At 44.6% G+C, this 13,274-nt stretch overlaps 1 protein-coding gene across 1 annotated transcript in view; it reads left to right on the plus strand.

The window, feature by feature from the left end:
- The window catches only part of SLIT3 (slit guidance ligand 3), a 587,661-nt gene that overhangs the window by 504,066 nt on the left and 70,321 nt on the right, over nt 1–13,274 (plus strand). Inside the window, exons 17-18 of the mRNA XM_023617271.2 lie at nt 11,077–11,220; nt 11,991–12,134. Coding sequence (XP_023473039.1) covers nt 11,077–11,220; nt 11,991–12,134 — 288 coding nt within the window. The remainder of the gene's footprint in view (nt 1–11,076; nt 11,221–11,990; nt 12,135–13,274) is intronic.

Consider the following 13,274-nt stretch of genomic DNA (forward strand, 5'->3'; position numbering starts at 1 on the left):
ACTGGATTTCTGCCCATCAGAGTCCCTAAAGCTAGCTGTGCCTGTGGCCTGAGTCTGCTAAGCTTCCTCAAGGAATGTGGAACTGGGGCCCAGAGGTTATGCTCTCAACTCTACCCTGATAGGGCAGGTGGGCAAAGCAGAGTGAACCCAGAGCTAGCGGTCTGACTCTGCTGTGCCTTTCCAAACCATTCTGAACCTCTGTGCCCTTTCCTGTCAAGCTGGAATAATGAGCTATCCATGAGCATCATGTGTGCTGAGGGAGCTGTTACCCAAAAGGATTGTTACTGTGTTACTGTGGTAACTCAAGGCAGCTTTTCAAATGACGTCACATCCAGAGCACGATCGTGGCCTCCCTCAGGTGGACATCCAGCTCAGTTCTCACACTGAAGGAGAATCTCAACTAGAGGCTGAAACCTGGCCGCCCACTAGCCAAAGTCAGGTGCGCATGGGTGGGTTTATTGGCAGTGGTTGTGTTTGTAATAAGAATTAGTTGCCCACTTTTAAAAATCAAGAGAGAAACAGAACAACAGAAGAAAATATATAGGTTTCTGGCATCTTTTGGAAAATCAGAAGATCTGTCAAAATTGGGCCCACTTTTCCAAATGGCTCCGGTTGAGTTGAGCTGAGGAATGGCTGCCTCTTGAAAGAAGCACAAGCTTTCCTGATCACACCGTCCGCACTGAGCTTGCTTCTGGCATTATGTCACCTGCCTGGACCCTGGGGACATTTGAGCTTGTAACTCCAGCTTGAAATAGAATGTCCACCTCAGGGGAGGAGAGGTCCATGAGGAAGTGGACAGGCCCCCCCCGACCTGGCAGTGTGCCAGAGTGCTGGCTCCATCACTACCCTCAGTTTCCAGAAAAATCTGTTTAACTCTGTCCCCACTGCATTTCCATCCGGGACTGAGCTTGAAAGTGGATCACAGATGCTTCTCAGGTGCCAGAGTTTATGGGCCATCCTACAAACCTGAAGCGATGCAGGCCTGGAAGCAGGCAAGGCTTGCCTCCGCAGACTCAGGCTTTCCAGAGGTAGCCAGACAAATCCCCAGCCTGCAGGGGCCTCGGGGCTTCTTGGGAAGAATGAGAACAGGGTCTGTAAGGTACACCCAGCAGCTTGCAGAGGCAGTGAGGCCGAGCGCTGGGCTGCCTTTGTCCTGCCACTGACCCCTCTGAACCGACCCTGAGCCGGGTGAGAGTTTCTGAGGCTGGGTCCCTTCAGGTTTAAGAACCCCCATCCTCACTGGAGTCAAAGCCGTGATGAAGCAGTATTCCTTCAGGTGGGTCTGCAGAGACAAAAGTGGAGAGAAGCTGCCTAGGTGGTCCCAGTTTCACATTTGTGGGTTTCCTGGGATCCCGGGCATTTCAGGAAGACGCTGCTCTGAGAATAAGGTAGAGTTCTTAGAAAATCCTGATGCACTGGCTTTGTGTCTGGAGTGCTTCCCCCAGGCTGCTCTCTCTGTGCTCCAGCCCAGGCTGCCTGAAGTTCTGAGCAGTGCTTTGATGGATGGGGAGGGAGCAGCAGCCTGGTCTTCTGGAATATTCTGTCCCCCTTTTTTTACTCCCCTTATGTTTTCCATTCTTCCAGCCCAAGGAAATCCAATTCATAAACCTTACAGTAATGTGATGTTAATTTTGCTCATTTAAAGAAACAGATGTCAGGAAATGGGAACCCTCCCACTTCATGGCTGCCTTAACTCATCTTCACTGCCTTCCATGTACTTTAATTCCCCAAGAACCCTAACTCTCTGGAGCGAAATCCTTCTCCTCCAGCACTCGGATGAGTTATAGCTGCTGGGAGAGCCTTCATCTCTCCTCTCATGTCTAATTTGGGGGTAATTTGCCGTCTCCCCTGTGCATTACCTTCATTGTCGGGTTATCCTGGACCAGGACTACCAGGATTTATAAGAAAGCCAGGTGAGTCTAAGGAGAGCCAGGCAGGGAGCAGAAAGCCAGTTTGAGTGTCTCCCGACTCTGTGACATCTTGAGGGAGGGATTCTGAGGAGTATTTGCTCCTGTTTTATTGGCAAGATGGAAGCGGGGAGGAGAGCAAGGCCACGACTGGGAGCACAGAGGGTGTGGGCGATGAGAGAGTGGGAGCCGAGGCCCCGTCTGTTTCCTCCGCACCTGCCCACAGGCGTGGGCATTGCCGCCTTGTGGGCCCAGTCCCTACCTGGGAAGAGTGCAGGCAGCCTGCGTTGAGCCTGTGGGTGTCCAGTTCCATCACTTGCTCCGAGCCATCCCTAGGGAGGCTTCTCCCCTTGGGTTGCTGTGGGACAGCTCAGAGCTCTGCGAGGAGGGCACTTGAGAGAAGTGAAAAGTACCAAGGACTATATGGTGCTATATCCCCTCCCAATGCTCTGTGACCTGGAGCAGCCGCCTCCCCTCTCTGGGCCTCGGTATGGCCAGCAGTACAGTGGGCAGCTGGTCCATCTCTAGTGAGCCCTCCATTCTACAGCCTTGGCGCTCAGCAAGGTAGCGGGCTCGGTCTCCACCTGTGGATCTCCCCGTTTGCAGAACACTGTTCCCTGTGCAAGGCGTTCAGGCTCTTTGCTCAGGAGACTGGATTCTTCCCTCAGCTTGTATAAACACCATCACTTTCTGCTCCAGCCAGCTAGCCTGGGATGCCTTTCAGGCCTGAACATTTGGGCAGTCCATTGAGACCCCCTGCCCCAAGCCTGCCAGGGAGAGCTGGGAACTCGCAGCACCCACAGCTCTGCAGGATCTGCCTGCTCTTCAGGTCTCTTGTGAGGCTGCCATGTGGTGATTAAGCATCAGGGAGAAGAGTCTGCTCTCAGAGCTCAAGGGCAGAATCGGAAATGACAGCTTGATAGCATGGAGCCCACTTTAGGAAAACACAATATCCCGAACACTGAATTCTGCAAAGCAGTAATAGAACGGAGTGAGTATCCACATCACCAAAGGAACATTCACTTAGGAAAGAGGCGGTTCACTGAAGGACTTATGCGCCCGAAAGCCTGGCCCCAAATCCAGTTGTATCAGCTGTGTGATGTGAACAAGTTACTTAACATCTCTGAACCTCAGTCACCTCATCCATAAAATGAGACAATGATAAAAATAATGCCCATCTGATAGGCATTGTGTTGAGGATTTGATGTGATTCTCTTGGCCAAACCCTTCACATGTTGCTCAAAAAGTAGTAACTAGAAACCGTCCATTTATTTTTTTAATTTTTTTCTAGTTTATTGAGAAATAATTGACATACATCACTGTATAAGTTTAAGATGTACAGCATGATGGTTTCATGTACGTATATCGTGAGATGATTACCACAGTAAGTTCAGCTAACATCTATCTTCTCCTAGAAATACAATAAGAATAAAGAAGATAAAAGGGAAAAAAATTTTTCTCCTTGTGATAAGAATTCTTAGGATTTACTCTCTTAACAACTTTCCTGTATATCATACACTAGGGCTAGCTGTGGTCATCATGTTGTACATTACATGCCTAGTCCTTATTTATCTTATAACTAGCATTTTGTGCCTTTGACCTCCTTCCTCCAATTCTCCTTCCCCCTACTTCCTGCTCTGGTAAGAACAAATCTGCTCTCTTTTACTATGAGTTTGTCTTTGTTTTAGATTCCACATATAAGTGAGATACAATATTTGTGGCTCTCTCTCTGCCTTATTTCACTTATCATAACGCCTTCAGGGTCCATCCATGTTGTCACAAATTACAGAATTTCCTTGTTTTCTATGGCTGAATAATATCCTATTGTATATATATACCACAACTTCTTTATCTATTGATCCATTGATGGACACTTAGGTTGTTTCCATGTCTTGGCTATTATAAATAATGCTGCTATGAACATTGAGATACAGATATCTTTTTGAGTTAGCATTTTCATTACCTTTGGATATATTCCCAGAAGTGGAATTGCTGGATCATTTGGTAGTTCTATTTAATTTTTTGAGGATCCTCCATACTGTGTTCCATGGTAGCTGTACCAATTTACAATCCCACCAACAGTGCATATGGCTTGCCTTTTCTCCACATCCTCGCCAGCATTTATCTCTTGTCTTTTTGATAGCAATATTCTAACAGGTGTGAGGTGATATCTCATTGTGGTTTTTATTTGCATTTCCCTAATGACTAATGATGTTGAGCATCTTTTCATGTACCGGTTAGTCTTTCATATATTGTCTTTGGAAAAATGTCTATTCAGGTCCTTTGCCCATTTTTTAATTGGGTGGTTGGTTTTTTTGCTATTGAGTTGTATGAGTTCTTTACATGTTTTGTATATTAACCCCTTATCAGATAATATGACTTGCAAATATTTTTTCCCACTCTGTAGGTTGTCTTTTCACTTTGTTGATGGTTTTTCTGTGCAGAAGCTTTTTAGATTATTTCTGATTTTGTTGCTTATTCTTTGTGTCATTTCCAAAAAATCATTAACCAAGACCCATGTCAAGGAGCTTTGTTCCTATGTTTTCTTTTAGGAATTTCATGGTTTCGGGTCTTACATTTAAGTCTTTAATCCATTTCAAGTTAATTTTTGTGAGTAGTGTAAGACATGGGCCAGTTTCATTCTTTTACCTGTGAATATCCAGTTATCCCAGCAATGCTTATTGAAGAGACTGTCTTTACTCCATTAGGTATTCCTGGCTTGTCAAATATTAGTTGACTGTATATGCTTGGGTTTATTTCTAGGCTCTCAATTCTGTTCCATTGGTCTATTTTTCTGTTTTTATGGCAATATCATACTGTTTTGATGACTATAGCTTTATAGTACAGCTTGAAATCAGCAAGTGTGATGCCTCCTGGTTTGTTCTTTCTCAGGATTGCTTTGGCTATTCAGGGTCTTTTCTAGTTTCTTATAAAGTTTAGGCATGTTTTTTCTACTTCTATAAAAAATGCCATTGGAATCTTGTTAGGAATCACATTGAATCGAAAGATGGCTTTCAGTAGCATTGAAGTTTTAACAATATTAATTCTTGCAATCCATCAACAAAGGATACCTTTCCATTTATTTGTGTCTTCTTCAATTCCTGTCATGAGTGTCTTGTAGTTTTCAGCATGGAGATCGTTAACCTCCTTAGTTATATTTATTCCAAGGTGTTTTATTGTTTTTGATACTATTGTAAGTGGGATCGATTTCTTTATTTCATTTCTAGAAATTTTGTTGTTAGTGTATAGAAATGCTACTGACTTTTGTATGTTAATTTGGGATCCTGCAACTTTACTGAATTCATTGGTTAGATCTAATAGTTTTTGGTTGAATCTTTAGGGTTTTCTGTATATAAAATCATGTCATCTGCAAACAGAGACAATTTTCCTTCTTCTTTTCCAATTCTGATATCTTTTATTTCTTTTTCTTGCCTGATTGCTCTGGCTAAGACTTCCAGTACTGTGTTAATAGAAGTGGTGGGAGTGGGCCCCCTCATCTTGTTCCTGATCCTACAGGAAAAGCTTTCAACCTTTCACCATTGAGTATGATGTTAGCTGTGGGCTTGTCATATATGGCCTTTATTATGTTGAGATATGTTCCTTCTAGGCCTAATTTGTTAAGAATTTTTTATCATGAGTGGATGTTGAATTTTGCCAAGTGTTTTTTCTGCATCTATTGAGATGCTCATTTGATTCTTTTCTTTCATTCTTTTAATGTGATGTATCACATTGATGCACGTTGAACCATCCTTGAATCTCAGAGATAAACCCCACCTGATCATGGTGAGTGATCCTTTTAATGTGCTGCTGAATTCGGTTTGCTCGTATTTTATTAAGAATTTTTACATCTGTATTCATCAGGGACGTTGGCCTGTAGTTTTCTTTTGTAGTAGTGTCCTTTTCTGGTTTTGGTATCAGGATAATGCTGGCATTGTAACGTGAGTTTGGGAGTGTTCCCTCCTCTTTGAATTTTTGGAAGCGTTTAAGAATGATTGGTGCTAATTCTTCTTTAAATGTTTGGTAATTTATCAGTGAAGCTATCTGGTCCTGGGCTTTTCTTCACTGGGAAATTTTTGATTACTGATTCAATCTCCTTACTAGTAATTGGTCTGTTCAGATTTCTATTTCTTCCTGATTCTGTCTTGATAGGTTGTATATTGCCAAGAACTTTTCCATTTCTTCTAAGTTGTCCAGTTTGTTGGCATCTAGTTATTCATAGGGCCTGTTATGATCCTTTGAATTTCTGTAATGTCTTCTTATTCATTTAAAATTTTGTTGATTTGGATCCTTTTTCTTTTTTCCTCAGTTAGTCAAGCTAAGGGTTTATCAGTTTTGTTTATCTTTTCAAAGAACCAACTCTTAGTTTGATTAATCTTTTCTCTTGTTTTTCCGTTCTCTATTTCATTCATTTCTGCTCTAATCTTTATTATTTCCTTCCTTCTGCTAACTTTGGGCTCAGTTTGTTCTTTTTTTTCCCTAGTTCCAGTTAAGTTCTAGTTCTAGTTAAGGCCTAGAGTTAGGTTGTTTATTTGGGATCTTTCTTGCTTCTTAATGTGGACATTTATTGCTGTGAACTTCCCTCTTAGAACTACTTTTGCTGCATCCCATAAGTTTTGGTATGTTGTGTTTCCATTTTCATTTGTCTCAGGAAAACTTATTTCCCCTTAAATTTCTTCTTTGATCCATTGGTTGTTTGGGAGAGTGTCATTTAATTTCCATGCGTTTGTGAATTTTCCAGTTTTCTTCTTGTTATTGTTTTTAGTTTCATGCCATTATGGTCAGAGAACATACTTGGTATGATTTCTTCTTGAATTTTCTAAGACTTGTTTTGTAGCCTAACATATGGTCTATGCTAGAAAATGTTTGATGTGTGCTTGAGAAGAATGTATGTCCTTCTGTTGTTGGATAGAATGTTCTATATATGTCTGTTAGGTCTGTGTGGTCTATAGTGTTGTTCAAATCTACATTTTCTTATTGATTCTCTGTCTGGATGATCTATTCATTGTGGAGAATGGAGTATTAAAGTCCCAAACTATTAATCTATTACTGTTTATTTCTCCTTTTTAACTCTGTTAGTTTTTGCTTTGTATAGTTAAGTGCTGTGATGTCGGGTGCATAAATATTTATAATTGTTATATCTTCTTGATGGATCAACCCCTTTATCATTATATAATGACCTTCATCGTCCCTTTTTACCATTTTTAGTTTCAAGTCTATTTTGCCTGATATAAGTATAGCTACCCCTGCTTTTTTTGGTCACCATTTGCTTGAAATATCTTTTTCCTTCTCTTCACTCTCAATCTGTGTGTGCCTTTATAGGCTAAGTGAGTCTCTTGTAGGGAGCATATTGTTGGGTCTTGTTTTTTCATCCTTTCAGCCATTCTATCTTTTGATTGGAGAATTTAATCTGTTTTCATTTAAAGTAATTATTGATAGGTAAGGATTTACTATTGCCATTTTGTTAATTATTTTCTGGTTGTTTTGTAGATCCATTGTTTCTTGTTTCTTGCTGTCTTTTTTTAGTGTTTTGATCTCTTTTGGTGTGACTATGCTTTGCCTTCTTTATCATGTTCTTTTGTGTAATTACTACAAGATTTTCCCTTGTGGTTATCATGAGGCTTACATAAAATATCTTAAACTTATAAGGCCCTATTTTATTTTATTTTATTTTATTTTTTTTTTAAAGATTTTATTTTTTCCTTTTTCTCCCCAAAGCCCCCCGGTACATAGTTGTGTATTCTTCGTTGTGGGTTCCTCTAGTTGTGGCATGTGGGACGCTGCCTCAGCGTGGTCTGACAAGCAGTGCCATGTCCGTGCCCAGGATTCGAACCGACGAAACACTGGGCCGCCTGCAGCGGAGTGCGCGAACTTAACCACTCGGCCACGGGGCCAGCCCTATAAGGCCCTATTTTAAACTGATAACAACTTAACTTCAATGGAATTCATATACTTTACACTTTAGTTTTCCCTCGAATTTTAGCTTATTGCTATTATAATTTACATGGATTTTTAATATTATGTAACTAGTAACAGATTATTGTATTTATAGTTATTTTTGCTATGTTCTTTTTTAACTTTTAAACTAGAGTTATAAGTGAGTTATATACCGCTATTACCAATTGCAGAATCTAACTACAACTATATATTTACCATTATCAGTGAGATTTATGCTACATTTTTGTTTTTTTATGATGTTATTTAGCTTTTACTTCCACTCAAAGAACTCCTTTAGCATTTCTTGTAAAGCAGATCTTGTGGTAACAAACTTCCTCAGCTTTTGTTTGTTCGGGAAAGTCTTTATCCCTCCTTTGTTTCTGAAGGACAGCTTTGCCAGGTATAGAATTCTTGGTTGCAAGTTATTTTCTTTCAATATTTCTTTCAATATTTTTCAGGCCATTCTCTCCTGGCCTGAAAAGTTTCTGTAGAGAAATTTGCCAATAGTCCTTGGATGTAACGCTTCTCTTTTCTCTTGCTGCTCTTAAAATTCTTTCTTTGTCTCTGACCTTTGACAATTTAATGATAATGTGCTTTAGTGTAGCCCTATTTGGATTCAACCTATAAGAGGTCCTTCAGGCCTCATGGATCTGGTTGTCCATTTCTCTCCCCAGGTTCAGGAAGTTTTCAGCCGTTATTGCTTTAAAAATATTTCCTGTCTCTTTCTCTTCCTTTTCTCCTTCTAGAATTCCCATAATGCAAATACTGTTTCTTTTCATTGTGTTCTATAATTCCTGTAGGCTGTCTTCACTCTTTTTCATTCTTCTTTCTTTTTTTTCTTTCTGAATTCTTTGACAGTTCATATATCTCCATTTCTTTAGGGTCAGTTATTGGAGCTTTATTAGTTCCCTTTGGTGTTGTCCTGTTTACCTGATTTTTGTGACCCTTGATTCCTTACATTGGTATCTGCACATTTGAGTGAGTGGTCTGCTCTTCCAGACTTTATGGGTTTGCTTTGGCAGAGACAGTTCCTCACCAGTCTTCTCAGTTTGGGTTTCTGGATGTGTCTGCTGGTAAGGTCTTTGGACATTTAATGGGGCAATAGCAGGTGGGCCTGTTATTATGATCTATCTTGGGTGGAGGCAACCATTTGAGCTCTGAGGATGGGGATGGGAGGGTGTGCCCCTGGCTGAGAGCAGTTGGATAGGACTGCTGGCCCCGTTCCCTGCCTATGTGAGGCTGCAGGATGGGCTCCGCGGTTGCCTACAGTCTCTGGTCAGGCTTACTAGATGGTCAGATCTGGGTACTGTATTCAGTAGTAGAAGGGGTTATGAGTTAGCCTCCCTGCCTTGGCAGTGTAGTGCAGCAGGCCAGGACCCACTGCCTGTACAGCTCGTTGTTTGGGGGCTCAAATCAGGCCTGAGTGTGCACTGAATTCCCTAGTCAGGTGAGACCATTGGTTTTGCTCTGCAGATGGGGAAAGCTACAGGCTGTGCTCTCTGTTCAGCTGCCACTGTACGTAGGGCTGTTGAACGGGCTCTGGAGCTTCCTGTGTGCTCTGCTTAGGTTCCCTGGTCAGATAGGCTGAAGGCTGTATTCAGTGATGAGCGGCTAAGGATTAGATTCTGTGCCTGGGTGCAGCAGGAGAAGCAGCTCTAGAGCCAGTAAAGTTTTTTGTTGTCTTAACTCGAGCCTATCTACACCCAATTTCCCTGGCCAAGCAGGACCACTGGCTTTGCTCTGCAAACTTTCAGCTTGGCGTGCCCTTCTCTCAGCTCAAGTGCCACTGGGCCACACAGCTTCCAGGAGTTGTCACCAAGCCTTCTGGTCAGATGGAAACGGAAGACTCTCTCCGCAGCAGGTGGGGCTATGTCTCAGCCCTCTTGCCCGCTCCAGGCTACTCTGTTTCCCAAATAGGCTCTCTGGTTGGAAGGGGCCAGGAGCTACCCTCAGCCTTGGCTGTGAATTAATCCCTGGCCTGTGGGTAGCACGGGAAGCCTCCATACTGGGTACTGGCTTTGCTCTGGGGGCAGTCAGCTCTGCCTGTCTGCTTCTCAGCTCGAGCCCCACTGGGCACATGGCTTCCAGGAGTTGTCACCAGCCCTTCTGGTCAGATGCGGCTGGAAGGCACTCTCCAAAGTGGGCAGGGCCGTGACTTAGCTCCCTGCCTGGTTGTGGGAAAACCAGGCTCTAGGGCTGGCAAAACTCCTTGTGTGAGGATCCAAGTGAGGCAGCTATGCACCCCGCGAGTTCCCTGGTCAGAGTGCATCCTCAGCAGGGTTCTGCAGATGAGCAGAGCCGCTGGTTGGGACTACTCCTTGGGCACTGCAGGTGTGAACTCTGTCTGCCAAGATCGTGTGCTGGTTGTTGCAAGACCCTCCCCCTTCTCCCTCACAGTCCAGTTCCCAGTGGTTGAGCCCCGTAGATTCCCCAGCAGTCCCCATGGTACCAGATCCGAGTAGGGGCTTCCACAAAGTGACCCACAATGCTGGAGGGGGTTGGTTGCCCCCTGGGTTCTCTCTTCCCACTGGAGGCACTGGAGGCTCTGGGGAGACCTCTCCTCATGGTGCTGTGCTGGCCTGGGGGAGGGCCGTGCCCTCGAGGCACAGCTGCTTCTCTTACCCTCTGATGCGTCTGTCTTGGTCTCTGAGTGTGCGAGGTACTTCAGCCTCACCCCTCTGTTCTAGGAGTGTCTCAGTGGTGCCTTGTTCTTGAATAGATGTTAGCTGTTCTTCTTGTGAGGGAAAGCAAAGTCAGGAATGACCTGTGTCACCGTCTTGATGATGTCACTCTGAAAGTGTCCATTTATATCAGGGATCTCAACTGATGAAAGAGCTAGAAGTTCTACAAGTGCCCCACCCCCTGGGAGCAGACATATTTTATATTTTTCTCCTGCCCTCCTCTTGAGCATTATTGCTTAGGGAGAGTATCTGTTGAAGAGAGAAAATAAGTTTGAGATCACTATTTTAAATCTCCCAGTCCCCAGGGCATTGAAAAGATGGTTACACTGAAAAGGCTTCAAACTCCAGTCTGTTCCACAAAGGTAGCCCCATTGATGTGAGACTGGGGTCCCTGCTCCTCTGGCCACAGACACTGAAGACCACACATCAAGGAGCCCGAGACTGAGCTCCCACCATCCGGTCCTCAGTCCAGGGAGCACCTGAGAGTCCCCACCTGGCTGCAGGGCAAGTGATTCCTACCCTGCGTCCTGACCTACTCTGTCCCCTCCTTCTAGAAACCTGAGTAACAACAAGATTAAGGAGGTGAGGGAAGGCGCCTTTGATGGAGCAGCCAGCGTGCAGGAGCTGATGCTGACAGGCAACCAGCTGGAGACAATGCACGGGCGCATGTTCCGTGGCCTCAGCGGCCTCAAGACCTTGTGAGTGCCCATGGCCTGGGCCAAGGCCAGGAGGGAGATGGGGTGGGGGGCAGGGGCATCAGAGAGGAACTGTGAAGGCTGGCGGGCGGGGGACTGGGCCCAGGCTCGTCCTGGCCTAATGAATCCATTCCTTCTTAGAGCCAGAGAGGCATCAGACATTTGCCAGCCCTTAATGGGAATGAACTTAGCATGCTAAACACCCACAGCACACACACACACACACGCACAGACACTCACCCTAATATACACACATATATAGATTCATACCAGAAACATGCTGATAGAAGCACACAGACATCTACCCACAAACATAGACATAGACACGCGTACATAAAAATGACATATACACACATACAACATGCACATAAACACAGACACAATCGCATACATACAAGCACACACACACATACACACAAGTTGATGTCCATGTCATGTCTTGATTCTCCCTTCTCCTCCCAGAAATATACATGCATACCCTAACCACCACACAACATGCATGTGGACACATATACATACATGACACCAGCTTCTACTATAAATAAAGCATGCACAGATGAGAATGTACATACACAGTTACAGGTAGCCCCACTGGGGATCCAGGCCCTGCTATCACAGGACAAACCTGAGCAACATGACTGGTCAGGGCTTGAAGTTGGCAGAAGCATCCCACCTGTGCACACACACACACACGCGCGCACACACTCTGTGGCACTGTTGTGGGAAGGAAAGGATATGCCTGTGCTTTCTCACCCCCACACCTCTTCCTGCAGGATGCTGAGGAGTAACCTGATCAGCTGTGTGAGCAATGACACCTTTGCTGGCCTGAGTTCAGTGAGGCTGCTGTCCCTCTATGACAATCGGATCACCACCATCACCCCCGGAGCCTTCACCACGCTTGTCTCCCTGTCCACCATGTAAGTCCCCCTGGATCCACTGCACCCTCACTCTGGGCTTCTCCCTTGCAGACCTCTCCGCTCCCAGGGCCCTGCTATCTTTGTCCAAGGTCATCTACCCATCTGTCTGCCTGATAAACATTTGTTGGGCTCCCTGCAAGAGTCAGGCACCATCTAGGTACTGAGGATACACAGACGTGGTCCCTCCTTCCTGGAGCTCACAGCAGCATGAATTGTCACAGGAGGGAGGCCCAAGGTGATATGAAAACCCAACATAGTCTTTGCTGAGGGACACTGGAGCTGTATTCTGGAAGGTAAGTGGGAGGTAGCTTGTTCAGGAGAGTGGAAAGTGCATTTCCTTCAGTGGGAAGAGCATGTGCGAAGCCCTGTGGTAGGTTGGAGCAGAGTAAATATGCAGGACTGAGCACAGCCCAGCGTGGTCATAGCACAGAGTGAAAGAGGGCATGATGTAAGGAGAGGCTGGAGAGGAAGCCAGGGCCAGGCTGCAGGACTTCATCCAAAGCACATCAGGAAGCCACTGAAGGTTTTAACCAGGCCAGTGATGTGATCTGACAGGGGTTTTAGAATGATATCACAGCTTAAAAGTGTCTCAGAACCAAAGTTCGAATCTATCTTTCTGGACACCGGAATGAGTGCTCCTGCCCAGTTAATTCACTGTATTGGTAAAGGAGGCTGTTCAGAATAATGGCTAAAACTTTGGGAGCTAGAGCTAAATTTCCTGGGTTCAATCCTGCCTTTACCTTTCATTAGCTGTGTGACCTTGGAAAAGTTACTTCCTTTCTCTGTGCTTCAATTGTCCTTTCTGCAAAATCTACCTCATAGGATTATTGCAAGGATTGAATCTGTTAATATTTGTAAAATGCACAGGAGGGGCCTGAGATATAGATGTCAGGTTTTATGGTTGCTCACAGTATTTCCATGTGGCTCTGTTAACCTTTGTTGCTGTTCATTCTCCCCTCTCTTCCCTTCCTCGAAGACCCTTTGGAAGACAGAAGAGCAAGGCTCTTGCTGCATCTTCTGTTGTGCCCGTTTTCAACTCCCATACACCCATCTCACTGGGAATAAAAGCAGACTTATGGAAGGGCCTAAAGGCCCCACACGTCTAGTCCCTCCTGACCTTTCAATTCCCTTCCTCCCTCC

This window comes from Equus caballus, chromosome 14, assembly GCF_041296265.1.
Source record: "Equus caballus isolate H_3958 breed thoroughbred chromosome 14, TB-T2T, whole genome shotgun sequence".
In the NCBI taxonomy this organism is placed as follows: Eukaryota; Metazoa; Chordata; class Mammalia; order Perissodactyla; family Equidae; genus Equus; species Equus caballus.